The sequence below is a fragment of the Electrona antarctica genome (assembly GCF_951216825.1).
Source record: "Electrona antarctica genome assembly, chromosome: 17".
NCBI lineage: Eukaryota > Metazoa > Chordata > Actinopteri > Myctophiformes > Myctophidae > Electrona > Electrona antarctica.
Genome location: NC_136798.1, coordinates 22,317,818 through 22,338,717, shown reverse-complemented (window position 1 = coordinate 22,338,717; position 20,900 = coordinate 22,317,818). Strand labels below are relative to the sequence as shown.

Below are 20,900 nucleotides of genomic sequence, written 5' to 3'. Positions count from 1 at the left end.
AAAAAGAGCATGTTGTTATGTTAAACTTCTTGACCTCTCTGGGCCACCGTACTTCGTTCAGGAGCGGCGAGTTTCATTCGAGGAAATGCTCGTGGAATGCTAAGCTAGCTAACATTAAGGAACCAAACAAACACTTGTATTAAAAGTAAGCACTGTGCGTCGGTCTCCATGGAGGGTACATTTGCAAAATACGTGTCGCAAAAAATCAGCAAAGCGAGATGGAGTCCAGTATCAGCTTCTTCCTTACAACAACCAGACATCTTTGCCACAGGGTCGTGGGACAACGAGGTGGGCATTTGTCCATAATTAAGTTATCTGCACAGTATTCATTGGAACCAAATGGACAGTGGTTCCATTTGTACAGTCTTTAAGAGTTCAGAATCGATCAGATACGTCTATGACACTCTTGTTCCAATGCTAATGCTAAGTGTAACACTAATCCAATCTCTTTGATCTCTTGCAGCACAACAAGATTTCAATTTGGTCCATAGGAGATCATGACATGGAAGATGAATTTGAAGGAGACCCTCAGCTACTATGCGAATACAAGCATGATGGAGATGTTCTTGATCTTCAAGTAAGATGAGTGACAGGTGTAACTGCACATGAACACGGCTAAATAACTAGATTTAGATTACTTACTTTGTTTCTTGATGTGTCCGTGCGTCATGGCAATGGTCAAAGAAACTAGTATTTTTTGGTATAAGTGACAGTGCTGGAAATGATGTAGAGATTGAGAAACCTACTTTAGACAACTTTAAATTGGCAGTCAAGAGGGATTTATTTGGCATGCAATGCCAAATAAACCATCAAGTAGTGAACTGTGTGTTGGTGGGACATGTGTCACAGAGACTGCTACAAAAACGTCCAGTTGTACAGCATACACTGACACAAGGGCAGTGTGGACAACATGACTTGTGACATTACAAGGCTTCATAGACTAGTACACTGTCAAAGTTAGATTTGGCTAAATTTGAACCTGGCTTTTATTAGTACTTGTATGTGTATGATTTGCCTGAATTAATATTCTGTATTTCTTAATAGTTTCTGGACCAACACAGAATTGTCACAGCATCATCGACTGGGGCAGTGACCATCTTCCGCCATCATCACGACGTCCAGGTACTTAAACTTTGTCGCACGATTGTGTGCTATTTATGATATGCCCAAAATAGGGACGCCAGGTTGTAGTAAGAAAAATCAATAACTGCTGCTGGCCACATGTCATTTGGGAGTGGTTTACAACTTAAAATATAATCGATAATAGATCATAAAAAAAGGACGTGCCTATTTTGGGCAAAATGTTTATTTACAACAATCCACTTAAAAACCTGTTATTTTAGCAATAGTAGACTATGGGAATTGCTGCAGGGGGCAGGGCCACCGTTTATACTCACCAACTGTGCCTGTATGGATGTTCATTCTGTCTGTATGCAAATCTTATATTAGGCCCTGTTTAAACTTCATTTTGGTGTCTTTTTAGACGATATCTGTTTCTCACTGTTGGACAAGAGCACATAGTTATCCTTGTGACAATGCCCCATGTACCGGAGTGGTGTGCAGCAGTCCTGAGATTGTTTCTGTTGGGGAAGATGGCAGGATAATTGTCTACAGAGCTGACCAGGAAGCAGTGACTCGCATCATAGGTGAGAGAGATTAACCAGTTTTAGATTGCTCATCGAGGCATGTTTAACCACTTAAACCCAGCTTTATACCTTGTTACCGCAAATCTCTTAAAATAGCCAATCTACAAGCTCACACCAGTGTCTGGTTGCGATGCATTGTGAACTCATCAATCCATAATTTTGCCAAATGTTTGCCTATTGCGACATGCCCAGAAAAGGGACAGTAGGGTTCATGTGGTTAAAATGCATGAGGAGGTTTAGATGTGTGATACCATTTAAGCACAAGTATTTGTTTTAATCATATTCAGAACTGTCCTATTTAATTATTTATTTATGTATTTTGTTAGATAATGCTGACAGCAGCACGATCCATGCTGCCACCTACCTGAGAACAACAGAGATCCTAACGGTGAACTCCATTGGCCAGCTCAAACTGTGGGATTTCAGGCAACAGAGCAACGTGCCATCGCAGATTCTTTCCCTGTAAAGAGCATCTTAATTCTCAAGATTCTTTCCCACTATAGAGCATTCTTTCTTAACCACTTACAGTAAACCCTAAATATTTCATTGATCGGTGTCCCCCAAGGGTCTATACTTCCTTTTTTCCCTCTGTCAAATCTCTTTGCCGAAAGCAGTCAATCTACTAGCCGCAATTTGCAACTCTATATTTTTTTTTACAATGGGATGAATATAGAGTTGCAATACCCTCCATTGAGTCCCCACTCATCATATTGCGTTTGCGATCTGCTGGTCTTAAACGACGTTAAACTCACCAACATTGCAGCTGTAGTCCAAGCTTGAATTATGCTCTTTCAATCTGCCGAGCTTGTTTTTCATAAAAATCCCCCGTAGACATGTTATGAGCTACTTTCTGTCCAAAATATTCCACAAGTGATATTCCTGCCGTAATATTCAACCTGCCGTAAAACAAGACGTGTGGGAGAGCGCTTGTTTAATAGAAGGCCGTGCGTGACGAGGCGTCGCGCTGCGTCGGCCTCTTCTTTGGGTGTCTTACCTGCGCAGGTAAGATTCTATTAAACAAGCTCTCTCCCACACGTCTTGTTTTACGGCAGGTTGAATATTACGGCAGGAATATCACTTGTGGAATATTTTGGACAGAAAGTAGCTCATAACATGTCTACGGGGGATTTTTATGAAAAACAAACTCGGCAGATTGAAAGAGCATAATTCAAGCTTGGACTACAGCTGCAATGTTGGTGAGTTTAACGTCGTTTAAGACCAGCAGATCGCAAACGCAATATGATGAGTGGGGACTCAATGGAGGGTATTGCAACTCTATATTCATCCCATTGTAAAAAAATATAGAGTTGCAAATTGCGGCTATCAATCTACATGCTCACAACAACGCACCACAATGTGTTGTGACCCTGTAGATTGGCTGTTTGTGTTTGCCTATTATAACATAAAAAAGGGATACTAGGGTTCATGTGATTAAAGAAGAGAGGGAGGTTTTATTTGGATGTTATATGACTACTGGAGATTTAAATGATGTTATCTTTGCTTTCTAAGGACTGGCGATAGGGTCCCTCTGCATTGCGTGGCGAGACACCCCAACCAACAGCACATTGTGGCCACTGGAGGCCAAGATGGCATGCTGTGTATATGGGATGTAAGACAGGGCAACACACCATTTTCACTTATGGAGGCGCACTCTGCTGAGAGTAAGTTCAAGTTACATATTTTTGAGGGGCGCTAGCCCCTCCTATATACAGGTTTAATGTTTGTCTTTAGTTCAATGTTTGTTTAATAAACGCCATTGACAATGATGGGAAAACTGTCATATTGTCTCTTGTTTGTGTTGGCACCATTTGTTTTACATCACCATTACATTACCTAATCAACATGAGTTAGACTTTAATATATTAGCGCCCCTCACTTCACACAGGTGTGATTTGTGTGGTTTTTACATTATTTCATTTCATGTATAGCCATTTGCTGGTTGCTTTGTGAAGTATTTTATATGGTTTGTTACTTTGTTTGTATAGTGTGGGAGATCCACTTCCATCCTACCAATCCAGACCACCTGTTCTCATGCTCCCAGGACGGATCACTGCTTCACTGGGAGACTGCCTCCCATTCAGACATGCCCTCCTTCCTACAAGGCAAGTCATGTACATAACATACAATGTAATAGAAAAAAGTGGTGACCAGTGACCACTATAGGACCTTCCTTTGCAACCTAAAAATTTATCATACCCACCCATCACTAAAATGTTACCAACCTGACAACCTGATAAACAACCCCTACCCCACACCCCTCGCTTTGCGAACCAGAGTTCTTACCAAACTCAAAAACAGACACAAGACATAGATAATAATGTAGGCACACATGCTAACCAGAACTGTTCATGTCATTGTTTTTACAGGTGGTCGAAACAACAGTGTCATGTCTCGTAGTGCCGTGGCCCCGGTTGGTGGGAACCAGTCCCTCATTAGTGGCTGGCTCAGTGGAGACTCTAGTAAAGGCCGCCTGGAGACGACTCACATGCTTCCCAGCCAAACCTTGTCGGTCAACAGTCTGGATGTACTTGGACAATGTCTCGTCTGTGGGACAGACGGGGAAGCCATTTTTGTCAACAGGCAGGTCCCAGTTTAGAAATAACAAGCATCACTTAAAGCCTACTTATACTTTGTTGTGCATCAAAAATAGCAGATCTACAAGCAAACTTGTACTTAGTTTAGGAGGGGAACCTAATGCTGAAAAACAAAAACACTGAGTCTTGGGAAATTAAGGTGAGTATTTGTCCATAACCTTCCCGCTTGACCACCATTAAAAAACACAGCGAGTTTGTGCCTGATATGATCTGCGAGGTGTGTGGTTTTGCTGCTGATGAGAGGCAAGTCATGGAGTTGCTTATGGCAAGCTGTCCAAGGATAAGAGAGCCCTCAAGTTCATCAAGGATTGGAACTCTCATCAGGGCCTGCTGCTGTGAGGAAGGCTGCCAAGAAAGACTAATCTGTCCGTCAAAATGTTATCTGGTTATCTGCACAATATTGACTCTGAGAGTTAAAAAAGAAACCTTGTAGATCTGCTATTGTCAGTGCGTGACAACAACCAGGCCAAACTAAGTACAAATCAGAATTTAGATCTAAACGAATGTCAGAGGCACTCATTCCAGCTGGAGACTTTTCTCAGGCTAGGGCCAGGGTTGAAGAACCATAACCTAACACATAATAGGAGCCCTGCAGAATATGCTGGTGCTATTATTTTCATTACATCATTTTGTCGTGGAACTTTCTTACATGTTTCACTGGAGCAATTGGAGGTGCTGAAGTACAGATCTTTAATTGTGCCACCCCCTCGGGTGGGACTGATCTGAATATTGCTATTGTTTTCATAAGCATGATCATTCCATTCCTACTGTACTTGAGAATAGGTATGTAATGATGCATTTAAAACTTTTCCAAATAAAATACTTTTGCAGAAATGTGTAATTCATATGGTGTGATATCCAGTGTTAATCCTTAACACTTGTTGAGGAATGCGTTCTAAAACAAGGTCGTTGAACCATGCCGTTTACAGCCATTTTTGAAGGCGTAAAATTGAAATGTCATTTAGATTTGTATCCTTTAATGCATCTAACAATGATGTGTGTGTGTGTGTGGGGGGGGGGGTCTAGTTGCCTATGCCAACATTTATTTCCCTCCATTTTACTTGCTACCTTGTACTGAGATTGTAGCTGAATTGCCATGAATGAATATGTACCACTATCTTAGGAGGGAAGGAGGGACTGATGAAAGTCAGTGGAAGTAAGGGTGTAGGAGGAGAGGGGTGGGGTAATCCGGGCAACAGCCGATGTAATGCTTTGTAAAGTTTTGTGTATGTGTGTTCAAATTATATATATATAATTTTTACTGTTGAGATTATATATAATATATATATATATATTATATGATCTCCACAGTAAAATGCTTTAAATGAAGAACCTTTATTGTGAAAGCAGAAGTACTAGCACTAGACCGGAAGGGTGTTTTGTTAGCATTGTGTGTGTTTTGTCGCTGCTGCCGTTCTTTCGTTGTACTTGTTAGACATCCTAGGAATTCAACACGGCTAGTGACTAGCTAGCTCGAGACTGGGAAAACCAACACATCAAAAAAAGAAAGCACGTAATTATTCACAGATTAAAGTGCGTTAAGTGTCCGTCGCTTTATACGCGGAATAAGGCAAGTGGAATGAAACGGGCCAGCTTCAACCACTGGTAAGTTGTTGATGTTTTGCGCTAACGAGCTAATTCGCAACCTGTTGTTAGCTATACTCCCTAGCTACCTACCTAGCAGCAAATGGTTGCCCTTTGATAGACACAGGCCGCGGGGCCACTGCTGCACCACTTCAGTCACTATGCAATAAGGATAACCACCACCTTGTATGTGACTGTCTCTTCACAAACGTGACGTTTACTCCGTTATGACAAATACCTTAATTTAATGTTATCATGCACCTCTCAGTGTGGCATACCTAACTGTACAAACGTAGCAAAAAACGAGAGCGCTTGTTTTGTGAATCTGGTCTCAATGTTGTACATTTTTCCAAACTGTTTTACCTCAAAGGCATACAACATTTGAGTTACTAAATCTGTACATCCTATAGATGAAATGAAATGAAATGAAATGAAATGAAATGAAATGAAATCTATATTTACCCAGGGTATCTGGGCTAAGCTCAAGAACTTGTTTCCAGCCAGGCCCTGCTCATAGAACACATTTCATCGTAGTGGTTGATGCCTTGTTCAAGGGCATTTCAGCGGTGGTAATTTTAACGTGTCGGACGGCTGGTTCGAACTGGGAACCTTCCGGTATCTAGACCGCGCCGCTATCCGTTCGGCCACCGCTGCCACTAATGTAATGAGATGTAGTAGTGATGCCGTTATGGCTGTTCTTTAAAGCTAAATAGGCATTACATCTTATCACTTTAGGCTCTGTGTGCTCTGTGTGCCATGACAATCGTATTATTTAATTTGACATGACTTTTCTTATTTCAGTAGCATGCAAATGTGAAGTCAGATATTGTGGACGTTGAGACCACTCTCCAACCCTGGTACCCACACAGAAAATCAGTACTGTGCACCACCCGGTTCATCACTTTGGCTGTCTACATACATGTTCTTACATGAAGAGAGGGGAGAAACCCGAAGGATACAGACAGATGAGACCCAAGACATTCCCCGCCAGCAACTACAGTGGCAACAGCCAACAAATGCTGCAGGAAATCCGGGAGAGTCTCCGCAACCTGTCTCGACCCTCCGACCCCCCTAAAGTGGATATGGGTAGTGCCGGAAAATCCCTGCCTGAAGATCTGAGGCAGCAGGGGCGCAGCAGTAACCCGAAGAACCCGTACCACAAGGCATTGCAGGAGATCCGTAAATCCCTGATGCCTTTTGCCAATGAACCCAGCACTTCAGGCCGGACAGCCGAAGTCAATAGACAGATGCTATTGGAGCTCTTGTCTGCTGGATTTGAAGAGGTGAGACAGAAGCACACATGCATGTATTCAAGGAGCCAGTACTGTTTGTTTTCAGTCGAGACAAGTTAGTAGGACTGTCAAGGAATGTCATTCTGAGCCATCTCAATTACAGACAAGATGGGCTTGAGCCAGCGCATTGCGATTGTCAAAGAGAATTATTTGAAATATGAAAAGTATGAAATGTGGAATGACCAGCTTGAACTGTTGACAGCCGTTTCCTCAGTTGGCTTTTTCATGGTGCTATGTAACTGCTTTAAACTCAAACACAGTTGTATTGTCGCATCACAAATTAGCTTGTGTTTGTGTTTGACTTGAAGTTTTAAAAAACCTCTCTTAAAGTCTCTCTCTTGTAGCACGTAACTTAAATGAATTGGACAACCATCATCATACCCGAAAGTTATGCGGGACTGCCTACTGAGTGGCAAAAAACGACTTTCTGGCCTTGACAGCCCATACATCCAAACAGAAAAAAAGATCTGATTGCATTAAACAACGTTAAACTCACATTGCCACTCACTTTATGCATGTGCATAACTTCTATAAAGGAGTGGGTGAAAGAAATTATTTTGTGCTAGCTTCCTACAACTGCAGTTACATTGTTGAGAAGAAATAAAACTAAGGTAAAGGTATCTATCAACTCAGCTCAAATTTTATTTATAGAGCACATATTTCAACGACCAATGTAAAACAGGAAAACAAGACAGAAAACGAAGAGAAACAGATCAATACAAGAAAACATAACAATCAAGCCGTGTCAAAGTCCACAGACGAAATGGGTCTTCAATAGGGAATTAAAGGCCTCTAATGAGGGAGTAGAGCAGAGCGAATATGGAGGGGTAGGTCCATGTAGTATGTATACAGTTGTTACAGCAACAGGAATGGTAATTACTTATGTAGTCAGACTGTCAGATGTACAGCAGGTGGCCGCTTCTCCTTGGCTACACATTGCTAGCCTGGCTAATAAACCAGACTAATATCACACAACACTGTCGCGGTATATTAGTCTGGGCTGGCTCCACTTGGATTTCATTTCCCGGGGGGCGGGTTCAAACATTTTCTCTTTGACGCAATTGGTCAGAGCTACTGTCAGTCAAAGGTCTCAAGCATTGAACGTCACTGTACCAAAGCCCGCCCATATTGCATACCGTGTCCCGATTGGCCCGACCTGTTCTCGGTTGTAGGAAAGAGGCGTGCTACTGAGCCTCGCCAGACCCTAATCCGCTGGCAGGCAAAACATTTTTTGCCAACGGCTGATTCGGTCTGGTTTATTAACCAGGCTAACACATTGCCTGGCATATTGTCCTGGAGTGGACAAAATGGCCTTTAGTGTTTTAACTGATACTGATTAAGAAAGAATATAATATTTATACAGACTTATTAATACAAAAAGTATCACAAATAAGTATTGTCAGAATGTTTTGCTATTATGGCAATTACGCCTACTGTGTAACCTTTCATGAGGCAATTGGAAGCATACTTGCATCATTATCTTAATAGCTTCAATGATTGCCTAAATGTAATGTGTGTTCAGGAAATGGTGATCCGTGCTCTGAAGCAGACCAACAGTCGCAGTATGGAGGCAGCTATAGAGTTCATCAGTAAGATGAGCTACCAGGACCCGGTGAGGGAGCAGATGGTGGCTGCTGCGGCCCGCCCCGTCAATGCAGGCATGAAAGCACCAGGTATGTATACAGTCCCCCTGGGGACCAAGTAGTAAAGTACAGCCTTCCCTGCTTTCAACAGATGCCTGCAATTGTTGCAGCATTTAGGAAATTGATGAACAATAAACATCAACAAAGGGAACACAATAATGTATATAACTCAAATAAGGGGGGTTATATACCATTTTAATAAAAATGCCTTTCAATGAGGTCATCCTTCCTAAACTATGTGGTTGCTGTGCTGTTACCTGCAGGAGGAGCCTCTCACATCCAGCAGCCTGTGCTGAGGAGACAGAGCTGGAAGGGCTCGAAAGAGTCTCTGAGCCAGAGACACGGCCCCCTCATGGTGGACGGGATGATGTATCGCTCTGACAGCCCTGGACCGCAGGGAGACCTGGCAGCACGACCCCCACCAGCCTTCCCCCAGGGTCACCCTGGCAACAGCCAGAGAGTCAACCCTCCCCTGCCTCCTCAGGTACGCAGTGTAACTCCGCCACCGAACCGAGGCACCACCCCTTCCCCGCCCACCTGGGACAGCAACCCAACCCAACCCAAGCGCTACTCCGGCAACATGGATTACCTAGTACCCCGCATCTCTCCGGTGCCCCAAGGGGCATGGCCCGAGGTGTACCCAGCCCCAGCTCCGCAAAACCAGCGTGGGATCAGCCCAGTGCCTGTGGGCCGCCAACCCATCATAATGCAGAACTCCGCCGGGAACAAGTTCACCTTTTCCTCCAGCTGGTCTCAGAATGGCTCTCCTCAGTCAGAGTACATTGCAGGGAGTAACCGACAGCCACCCCCACCATACCCAGTCAATCAGAGCAGTCGGCAGAGTCCCACCGACCAGCAGATTCAGGCCGGCGGTCCCGCCTCCTCTCCCTCGTACGTTAACGGCGGCAACCTTCCTCAGTCCATGATGGTGCCCAACCGAAACAGTCACAACCTTGACATGTACAACATTGGTTCTCCTCAGTCCTGGTCCCAAGCCCCAGGCCAGCCACAGTCCTCTCCCAGCAACACCGCCAACCAGGACCTGTCCCCCTCATGGCAGCACAACATGCCTGTCCGCTCGAACTCCTTCAACAGCCACCAGCTCAGTAACAGGCAGGCCCATGCAGCCAGCTCCCAGCCCTCAGCCACCACTGTTACGGCCATCACCCAGGCACCCATCCTGCAGCCTGTGAAAAGCACACGTGTCCAGAAGCCAGAGCTGCACACAGCCGTTGCCCCCACGCACCCGCCATGGATGCAGCCGCCCCCGCCCGCAAATAACTACCCAGAGCCCCCATCCCCTGTTCAGCAGATCCCTGTGGCAGCGGAGGTGCCCAGCTACCAGGGTCCCCCTCCCCCTTATCCTAAGCACCTTCTCCAGCAGCCCGCTGCCGCACCCTGTCCTCCAGCCTATGACCCAGGGGTCAACAAGCATGGTGGCGGGCGCGAGGAACAGGCCGACCCAGAGGAGGAGGCCAGTACTACCAGTGGGTCCTCCTCGAACGACCGGCCAACGGATAGCCCTGAGAGTGCGGTTGCAACAGAGAAGGAGAAGAAGCAGATCACCACGTCCCCCGTTCCTGTGCGGCGCAACAAGAAAGACGAGGAGCGGCGAGGGGAGTCTCCCCGGTTACCGCTGTACTCCCCGCAGGCGTTCAAGTTCTTCATGGAGCAGCATGTGGAGAACATCCTGAAGAACCACCAGATGCGCATCCGCCGGCGGAAACAGCTGGAGAGCGAGATGCAGCGGGTGAGAGATTGCTAGTCGCATCACATCATGTAATTACCTGTGAAAGGAGGGATACTGAAAATGTTTTAGCCATGTTGGCGAACGTAAACATTTCCTACATTTATCTATCACGTAGCCAGATGATCAGAGATCTCTGCGTACTGAATATGTCTGACATCTACAGTACATTTTATCTAGGGTTAGAATTTGATACTGGGTGGAAACCATTCGGAAATGTAAAAAATAACTGCACTGCAGAACCAATGCCAACTAGACTTTAGAGTCTTCATATTGGGTCGGTGATGTGATTTGTTTCCAATGGAGTAGCCTTAGGAGGTTTTCCCCAGATGTATCAGTAAGTGGAAATCTATGATGCTCTAGCTGAGACTACTGTTTCTCTAAAACAATTAGCCATGGTTTGTGTTATATATTTATTATTTTCATTGTTACCAATTTATTAATTGAAATCAGGAGTCACATTTAGTTGTGCAATGTCTGGTAAAGAATTGGCCAACTAAAATTGAAATGTAATTTAATTCCTTGTCTGTCTGCAAGGATACTCCAGTTACAGTATACTCTCTAATGAAGATGTTATTTCTTTAATCTCTGATAGTACTTTTCACACTCTTCCATTTTTTCCTCTTAGCTGTTCCTTCTTTTTCTTTTTCTTCTTGCTGTCACTAACAGCTGACATAGAAGGTAAAGGTATCTCTGCTTCCCTGTCCTCTTGAATACACAAACATGTACTGTATACATCATTGAGCCATATATGGTGGTGTTCTTGTGAAGCTGATTGATATAAATTAACCACATTAAATGTAGGGTAAGTGATATGTCTTTGTTAAAATAATTATTATATTAAATAGCTATATTCTGACAGTCCTCAATTGATATAGTGTTTGTTCAGTAACGGGGGTCTCCCAGCTCAGAAATGTCATTAATTTTCAAGTCAGGATACCAATTTAATCCAATCAGGAGAGAGAATTTGCACAGGATACAGATTAAACAAGTGAAATTAGAAGTGGTGACATTAACTAAAAATACATTTCATGGATGCACCTGGAACGTATTCTGATGTATCCCAAGGTCATAGGGGTTTTGGGTCTCTTGAACATCATACCCCTCACTCAGGTGACCCAGCCAGGGTGATCAAGTCCCGACTTACATCCCAGTAGCTACCCTCGATCAGTCCCGTTAGGGCAAGACCAAGGCCACACAATCCGTTGCTCTGGAACTACTCTACCGAGACTGGGAGTATCAGCAATCTGGTGCATGAGGGACTAGGCTCTGTGGGTTGACTCCTGTCCGGGCCCCTCCTACATCTCACCAGGTCCACTCCTGCTCTCACCAGGCCCAGGACCTGTGTGTTGCAGGTCCTGGGCCTGGTGAGAGCAGGAGTGGACCTGGTGAAAAATTATATACCGGTAAATGATCAGACAAAAACTAGATTGGAACAGTATTAAAGTTTAAGCTGATTCATGGGTACTCTCTCCTGATTGTCTGAAAAATTGCAACCGTCCTGTAAATATATTTTCTTAATTTACTAAAGAGGTGGAGGGAATGGGGTGACCTCTATTTCTGAACATACACTACTATAGCATTAGCAATGATTACTATCAGAATATAGTTCTTTAACCTTTTCGTTTTAACCAAAACATATCACTTAACCTTTTAACTCTATGAAAAATGTAAAAGCGCATGTTGACCACAGAGGTCAGAGGAAATGCATGTCACATCATGTTCATCCACCACGTATTGTGACGTTTCCTGTGTGTTATTCGCTCTGTCAGAAATAACAAAGGGGTTTGATAACGTGTGATAATTTAATATTTTTTGGTTGTTGGTCCTCAGGTTATCCTCACTGCATTTTGCACTAGATATGTTTTGCTTCGTTTTAATCTAACCATGATTTGTCATACTTTTATCTATTGAGATAGAGAGAGAAGAATTCTGGGTTAATTCAAGAATTTGTCACTGTCGGGCAGAAACCTTGTACTGTATGTCCATTGTCCAAAGCTGTTACTTTTCAGAAAATGGGGTAAAAAAAGAACCCATTTCAATGTAGCTACAGTAATAGCTATTATTTAGTCACAAGCTCTTGTTTACTTTATACTTTACAGACTTAACCACTTTTAACCTGATGTCCAGGCTCCAGGGCATGTTATTGCTACAATTTTCTAAATCTTAAAAGAATTACATGTTCACAACGAGAGCTTTAATGTAGATTGAGTATGTTTGCTGTTTTCACATGAAAGTATGAAATGGGGCATTCATTTGAAAATGTTTTTGAAATTTGAAATAATTATGAAAAAACATAAAGATATTAAATATGGAGCTACAAGGTTTCTGTCCGGCAGCAAAAATGTGCTCTTCCTGTAGAGAAATGTGAAGTTCTCTCCTGTCCGTCCCACAGGTGGGGTTGTCGCTAGACGCCCAGGAGCAGATGCGCATGATGCTGAGTCAGAAGGAGTCCAACTACATCCGGCTGAAGCGCGCCAAGATGGACAAGTCCATGTTCAAACGGATCAAGACGTTGGGCATTGGCGCCTTCGGCGAGGTCTGCCTGGCCAGGAAGGAGGACACGGGCGCGCTGTACGCCATGAAAACGCTGCGGAAGAAGGACGTCCTGCTGAGAAACCAGGTGGCCCACGTCAAGGCGGAGAGGGACATTCTGGCAGAGGCGGACAACGAGTGGGTGGTACGGCTCTACTATTCCTTCCAGGACAAGGACAACCTGTACTTTGTCATGGACTATATCCCTGGTGGGGACATGATGAGCCTGCTGATAAGGCTGGGCATCTTCAAAGAGGAGCTGGCCCAGTTCTACATCGCTGAGCTCACCTGTGCCGTGGAGAGTGTCCACAAGATGGGTTTCATCCATCGGGATATCAAGCCAGACAACATCCTCATAGACCGAGACGGACACATCAAACTCACCGACTTTGGCCTCTGCACTGGCTTCCGCTGGACGCACGACTCTAAGTACTACCAGAGCGGTTAGTACTGACCTCTATTCCAGTGCTTTAGCAACCCTGTTGTATTGTATTTAACTTTGTTGTATTTTATGTTTACATTGTTCACCCAATGTAATACCTACCTCAATTAACTGCAAGGGTTTCTTCAGAGGTATTACGAATTTACGTGGTTGAACTATTAGGCCCCAGTGTGAAGCATAATGAAATTAATGATACACACTTAATCTGAAAAACTATGTCTGCGCACAGCTGAGAATCCATTTAATGCTATTTAATTTTGCAAAGTAGTAATCTACAGATGGATCACAGCAGCACACAGTGAAGTGCTGAATGTATTTATGGAAGTTGATAGTCCTGCACCAAATATCACCAAACAAATGAGCGCACAACTGCTGTACATGGAAATAAAAGAAAATATGATCAAGGCTGATCTCTTTTCTGTGTGATCGTTCCCTGCAGGAGACCATGTCCGACAGGACAGCATGGACTTCAGCAAGGAGTGGGAAGACGCAGACTGTCGCTGTGCAGACAGACTCAAGCCTCTTGAGAGGAGAAAGGCCAGGCAGCACCAGCGCTGCCTGGCCCACTCACTGGTGGGGACTCCCAACTACATAGCCCCAGAGGTGCTGCTTCGGACAGGTACAGCTGTTAGAGAAAATATACTGCCACATTTTGGTCGTAGCTTTTAACAAAGGCTTCTCATCCTTAAGTTAAACTGAAATGGTTTGTACCTGCACTTGCAGCACTTGTTGACCTCTTGGCTTTTGCACTTGTTGACCTCTATTTTCAAGATGTAAGAGTAAATTGTTTATTCATATTGTTATGGTGTGTATATACTGTATAACCACATAACATACACTCTTTAAGTGGTTAAGATTAATCATTGAGAGTTAAAAACTTCACTCTCTGTTTTGCTACAGAACTAATCCAAAACTGTAATTCCAAATACTGTGGTTTGATATATTAATTGCATTCCCTCTCTTCTGTAAAAGGAATTTAAAAAGCACCATCCTTTCTATTGTCTAGGATACACCCAGCTCTGTGACTGGTGGAGTGTCGGTGTCATCTTGTATGAGATGGTTGTCGGGCAGCCTCCGTTCTTAGCAACCACGCCCCTCGAAACCCAGCTGAAGGTGTGTTAAATACCAGTACTTCTTGTACTGCTCAACAACCATACATTACTTTTTTGGTTTATTTGGACAGGACAGAGTGTATTCATTTACATAAAAATGTAGCGTAAATACACCGGATTTAGCAGAGATGCTAATTTCCATCCTTAGTCCCCAGACATTGAACACTAAACAAAACTGACATAACAAGACATGAGAGGACAGCATACAAAAACATAATACATTTCAAACACAGTAAAAAGAGAAAATAAGAGTTGAGAGAAATAAGAAGTGAACAGTAGCATGATTGTGCTATTGAACCTACATTGATTTCACACATGTTCTATTCCATGACATGACGCTGTCTACCGTTTCTCCCCACCAGGTGATCAATTGGCAGAGTTCACTTCACATCCCCCCGCAGGCCAAGCTGAGCCCGGAGGCGTCTGACCTCATAGTCAAACTGTGCCGTGGCCCAGAGGACCGCGTGGGCAAGGACGGTGCAGACGAGATCAAGGCCCAGCCGTTCTTCAGGGCCATAGACTTCTCCAACGACCTGCGGCAACAGCCAGCACCGTACATCCCCACCATCGCCCACTGCACGGACACGTCCAACTTCGACCCCGTGGACCCGGACAAGCTGTGGACCAGCGACAGCGAGGGCAACCACAATGACACGCTCGCCGGGTGGTTCCGCAACGGCGAGCACCCTGAGCATGCCTTCTATGAGTTCACGTTCCGGCGATTCTTTGACGACAACGGCCATCCATACAATAGCCCCAAGCCCATCGAGTACGAGGGCTACGGTGCCGACGAGACTGATGACACCCCCGTGCAGGAGGATGACGAGGGTGAGCAGGAGGAGGATGAGGAGGAGGAGGAGGAGGGAAGCTGCAGTAGTTCTGCAGCAGGCCAGGGCCGGGACCTGGTGTATGTCTAACTCCCCCATCTCTACGTGAAGATAGGGCCAACCAAGGGGATAACTGCCTGGTCTCTGTCAAGAGGGGCATGCACGTGTGAGTGAATGAGTGAGTTTGTGTGTGCAGGGGCCGTTGTTTGCATTGGTACGGCATTTGAAACGTAGCACATAGGAATGTACCTGTGGAAAAACGGGACGCTACAGTACATCGAAGGCTTTCGTGACACATGAACAGACTGCTCTGAAACACTACAAAAACTCTCTCCACTACATGTCGTATTAGTGGGATGTACAGGGTAAGCATTATTTTGTGCCGTCAGAAGAGGCGATGGGAAATCAAAAGATTATCAGGGTGCTCTCTCTTTGACTATGTTTCCTGCAACCCCCCCTAAAGCCTTAATTTATTTAAGTTGTAACTGGTGATACTTAGTTTTAGATGCTGTCTGGGCATGGAGACTTGACTGTGCTTTTACCCGGAAATCGTCTCTAATTTATATTTTAAGAAGTATATTGAAATGGGGATTTTTAGTGCCGTGACTTGTAGAATTTTGCAGGGACAAATAACCTTATTCAATGCTGTGCCTTTTGATCCTTTGCTGTCTTTCACCAAATATTAAAGGGGTAATCATCTGAATGGCCTAAAAAAATAATAGATTTAGTTGATTTTGAGGTAGTTTTATTTTTCTTAATTTATACCTAAAAATGTATTTATAAATTATGTTGTACACATTCCATGTAAATATTTTTGCTGTACCTTTTCAGCTAGTTGATTTTTTTTCTCTTTAGGGCAGGCCCTCTTCTGTGTTGACTGCCTGTCGTCCTATTCTTTCTTCGGGTATGGGGAGGTGGGGGAAATTATCATGTGCTTATAGCCACCCTACTCAAAATGCCTTATTGTGCATCTACCTATGTACAAAGGTGTGTACAGCTGGAATCACAAGACAACTAGTGTCTCCTGAGTTAAAAGTGCTCTTTTAAAATTCACATCGACATCCCTCAACTTCGTTCTAATCTAGCTGCTCAACACCAACTTTGTTTAGTTGCTCAAACACCAAATAGGTGGGTCTCAAAGCCTTTTTGTTTTTTCTTTACTCTTGGGACCCACATTCTCAAATCTGTATTTCATTGGCTACTAATTACTCTTATTCAAGCACATGATATTTCCTTTTGTTCCCTTTATTGGCCACTACTCACTCCTGCTGCCTGCATAGGTTTTTTGTTGCACGTGCCTTATACTTCCATGTTTTTAGGAACATACATTTTACCATAAAACCTAGGTACTCCAGAGTTGATTGGGGGCATAAGTTTGCATTTATATCTTTACACAAAGCAGCACTTGACCATGTTGTGTATGAGCTTAGCGGTATGGCAGATAAACCAGCTCTTGAAGTTCTGCATGCATCCGTATTGAAAAACGGGATTAATTCAGAGGGCACACTTTTGATATCCCATGTCATTATGTATTGGATCCCTTTGTGTTTAGGAAAAAACTCTGAATGTAGTTGCAAAAAATATGACCACTGGCATCTCTGCACTGTAATCATGTAAAGGTGAGAATTTTATTTTTTTCTGTACACTTGTGCTTTGGGAGGTTGAGTACAGGGAAGAGGGTGATGAATAAAGAATATAATGAAAAGTGTTTGTTTTGCTTTTGTAATTAAGGTAAAAACCTGGAAGACCTGTTATTGATTCACTGTAATTGGAGCACCGGGCTGGGGGTTCATTAACCAATAATGCTCGTTGCAGACGGTTGCACTGAGCAGACCTTCACTCAGAATGTTGCTGCTGTAGGGCACAACACATATCCACAACATTGGAACACATGTTCCAATGTATTCAATGTGTTAGAAGCTCTGAATACTTTTCAGTGGTTCGTGTTTATAAAATCCAGACTAACCACTTTCTGGTGTCCCTATTTTGAGCAGGTCATATGCAAAATATTAAAAAAAGGGATCTACAAGCTCAAAACATGTAATGTGTTTTGTTGTGACCTTGTTTTTGCACTCATGACAGGCATTAATTTATGAAAAACGCAGCCTGACGCTGACGATAGCCTACAGCATTACACCCAAATGCACCTTTTCATGAAAGGCTTAGAATGCCTGTTTATCCTCCATGTTGTTAGAAACTGGTTACTATGTGAAAAATAAAGTGTTGAATAAATTAGAACTCACTAAGTTAAATAACATGTGAAAGTCAGTGAAACATTTGAAAGCTGTTACCAATGTTATTCATGCTGGAATAATTTAATTAGCTCAAGCATTAATATACCTTCACTAAGCCTGGACCTAGTGGTCCAGGCACTTAAGCTCAATGTAGCCTGACTGTCGCAGGTTCGAGTCCCGACGACCTTTGCCGTGTCACTCCCAGTGTCTCCTGATATACTGTATGTGTAGCATATTTACAATAGTGATACAATGGCCTTACTACATAAAGCCATGTATTGGTATTTTAACAAAGTGCTCTTCATAAAATGACAGTTGCCGATAAGATACTCAAAGAGAAACCACAGTTGCCGTCTACAAGCTGGGCTGAGTGTAAGAAGCTTAGATGTTCATTTTGTTTTAAAAGGTAAACTACTTAGAGGATTAACAAAATGTGATAAGGTAATGTTAGCTATTCTACTACAAACAAGATTATCAAACTGTGTAGCCGTAATCAGATTCATCACACTGAGATAAACAAACCATTGTAAAATCATAGCTTTTAATGATTTTAAAATTCGTTTTTTAAATGCCAGTTGATGAATAAGATTGCTTGTACATCTCATTTTGTATCAAACAACTCAAAAGACTTGGCTTCTAAAAGGATATGCAACATACTTCTAAAAACAAAGCTATAGTGGAAAAAGACTATACGACATCAAATCACTGACACAAGGATTCCAGGATAATTAACAACTTTATTTGTTCCATACAAATAGAAATGTGGAGGTATTTCACAGAGGGAAGAGGGATGTCATCATGGTGGGACGATCAGTGAGCAGGTTCTGGAGGAGAAAACACCTTTTTTTACCTTTTTTTACAAGGACATGTCATTAGGCTACATGTATTGATTTTTACATTAAATAATCAGGCTACTTACCCACAGCTACTTCACAGCTTTCTTTCCTGCAATAAAAGTGAAAGTAGAAATTATTAGAAGTCATTATATAACAGCAAAAAAGACATACGGTAGCATTGGGAAAAACACAAGACCTTCATTATTGAACTTTAAGTTCAGTAAATGTTGCTAAATGAGCCGACATAAATTGTTCAATAAATTCTCCAACAGTCCATTCCAATGTCTCATATCCCAAGATCATTGTTGGAACATCTAGGCTTGTTTAAATAGCTTATTTTTTTATACTTTATTTTTGTATTTGATCCAGTATTGAATTAACCACATGAACCCTAGCTTCCCTATTCTGGTGTCAACAATCACTCAACATTCTGCAAAAAACAGCCTGTAGGTCAGCTATTTTAGTCTAAAGTAAAGTCTTAAGATATTTTTGTCCTAGAATTGAGCAGTCCGGAAAAGTCTTGCCAAAACTGTGAATTCTGAACTTACCCGGATACGATAATTTGTAGTAGAAGTATGACATGATGATAATACCCGGCCACATCTCCTGGTATGCCTTCCCATAGTAAGGGCCCATCTTGGCCCACCAATTTGCAAACAAGCGTCCAGCCATCTGTCAGTGAAAGATGCAAATTTGCAATGGTATCAAAACAAAGTCCTGCGTAATATTGAGACCATTTTACAGTCACAAATAAAGATCAACATACTGTGTTGACTGTTGAGCTTTAAATGCTGTCTATTAATGACTTAAACCACTTCAAATAATAGCATTTTCCCTAAATAAGACCATAATGCACAAAAAAGCTAGTCGGGAGGGCTGGGAGGCACACTGTGGAGGTCAAGAAAATGCTTTGGAGAATTAAATTACATTGGTCTGCAGCTATGATATCATGCCCCAACTGTAATGAGTTGAAGACATGTCTAATGTTAATAAACTGCTTACATTTGAGGAAATTGATAAATCAGTTTCGTCAGTCAGTAACTATGGAATGCTCATTGCCCATGTGCAATGTCAGAGTGATTGGCTATTATTATGGCCAACCAATTGAAGTTCAAATGGAATGGCTGCAGCCTGCAGAGTGCAGACACCGACCTCCGTAGTGCCAAATCTTGATATTTTTAAGTTTACGCTACCGTTTCTGTGGCTAGCTACCTGAAATTATGATGTACGAGGTATAAATGAAGATGACAAGTGACACTGCTTTATTGTTGGATAATTCTTTCACTGGGTGTCACTTTGCCCTCATCTCCACAAACCACAGTATTAGCCGATTAGCTATAGGCTACAGCTAATGTTACCTAAGGCCTTGGGACAGGCAACAACCAGTGACTGACCACGTAGCTGAAGAGTACTGCTAAATCTGTCGAAAGGGCCCAAATGTTATATCGAGCAGATGGATATATATTGAGAATCCAAGGTGCTGTCTGTGTTGCACTGTTCACAAGCCTTAGCAAACAGTTAGCCACATGCTAACTCATTGAACTGATCAGGCCCTGAATGCAGCAGGAACACTCAATGATTACAGTGTGAATGGTTTCATCGTAATCGAGAAAACGGACAATAGATGCTATGGAAATCAATGTGTTTTTCTAATGCATTGTTCTTATGAATCCCACTCACCGTTCAGTAGGTTCGGCCTGCAGTACAGAGGGAAGGTCAAGAGAAAGCTGCTGCTGCTGTAACTGTACTGCTGCACGTCAAAGTCGTCAGTCGTCACGTGGTAATGTGAGAGCGAATGACTTCTTCTGCTAGTGCTACTAACTCAACAATCATGTATGAGTGTTGCCCCCCAGTGGGGAAGTACGCGAATTGAATGTATTTTAAATTGCTATAGCTTTTTGAAAAATACATTTTTAGGTGACATTTCAGCCAATCAGGAGAGAGTAGCCATTTATCAGCTTATTTTTTTAGTGTTCCAGTTCCAATTTTGTCTGCTCATTTCTTTGTGTCATCACTTACAGTTCCACTTGTTTAATGTATCCTGACTGCGTTCTCTATCTTGATTGGATACAATTGGTATCCCGACCTGAAAATGCATTTTCTGTTTAATAAAATAGCTAGAGAGACATGGAGACCCCTTTTACTGAACAAACACTCTATAGCAATGAGTACAATCGAATATACTGAAATAATGCATGCACTTTAAAGGCAAGAGCGTAACGGCTTTCAATAGCTTTTGTATCAAGACTAGCATACCGGTAGATGTATTTGATCAAATCTGCCATTTACCCTAGATATGCAAATGTGAAAACTATGATCCGAGGCTATCCATAATATCGGTGTGTGTGTGTGTGTGTGTGTGTGTGTGTGTGTGTGTGTGTGTGTGTGTGTGTGTGTGTGTGTGTGTG

The 20,900-nt window shown here is 42.9% G+C and overlaps 2 protein-coding genes across 3 annotated transcripts; both read left to right on the top strand.

Moving 5' to 3' along the window:
* The first annotated feature begins 13 nt into the window (after positions 1-13).
* nup43 (nucleoporin 43) lies at positions 14-5,085 on the top strand. The gene is made up of 8 exons (XM_079526983.1): positions 14-288; positions 464-577; positions 1,045-1,122; positions 1,484-1,646; positions 1,973-2,108; positions 3,156-3,307; positions 3,632-3,748; positions 4,013-5,085. The coding sequence occupies exons 1-8, from the start codon at positions 169-171 to the stop codon at positions 4,240-4,242; spliced, it is 1,110 nt and encodes a 369-aa protein (XP_079383109.1). The 5' UTR covers positions 14-168; the 3' UTR covers positions 4,243-5,085.
* Positions 5,086-5,583: 498 nt separating this feature from the next.
* On the top strand, positions 5,584-17,130 carry lats1 (large tumor suppressor kinase 1). 2 transcript variants are annotated; one of them, XM_079525536.1, is made up of 8 exons: positions 5,584-5,845; positions 6,629-7,107; positions 8,639-8,789; positions 9,023-10,509; positions 12,902-13,484; positions 13,923-14,102; positions 14,490-14,596; positions 14,958-17,130. In XM_079525536.1, the coding sequence occupies exons 2-8, from the start codon at positions 6,754-6,756 to the stop codon at positions 15,510-15,512; spliced, it is 3,417 nt and encodes a 1,138-aa protein (XP_079381662.1). In that variant the 5' UTR covers positions 5,584-5,845; positions 6,629-6,753; the 3' UTR covers positions 15,513-17,130. The 2 variants fall into 2 exon arrangements, with proteins under 2 accessions (XP_079381662.1, XP_079381661.1); XM_079525535.1 differs by having other exon boundaries at positions 6,626-7,107.
* The last annotated feature ends 3,770 nt before the right edge of the window (positions 17,131-20,900 follow it).

Coding starts and splice junctions, on each gene's coding strand:
- nup43 (XM_079526983.1), top strand. CDS start 169: ATGGAGGGTACATTTGCAAAATACGTGTCGCAAAAAATCAGCAAAGCG. Junction 289..463: donor CAGGGTCGTGGGACAACGAG/GTGGGCATTTGT, acceptor GATCTCTTGCAG/CACAACAAGATTTCAATTTG. Junction 578..1,044: donor GAGATGTTCTTGATCTTCAA/GTAAGATGAGTG, acceptor ATTTCTTAATAG/TTTCTGGACCAACACAGAAT.
- lats1 (XM_079525536.1), top strand. CDS start 6,754: ATGAAGAGAGGGGAGAAACCCGAAGGATACAGACAGATGAGACCCAAG. Junction 7,108..8,638: donor TGTCTGCTGGATTTGAAGAG/GTGAGACAGAAG, acceptor ATGTGTGTTCAG/GAAATGGTGATCCGTGCTCT. Junction 14,597..14,957: donor CCCTCGAAACCCAGCTGAAG/GTGTGTTAAATA, acceptor TCTCCCCACCAG/GTGATCAATTGGCAGAGTTC.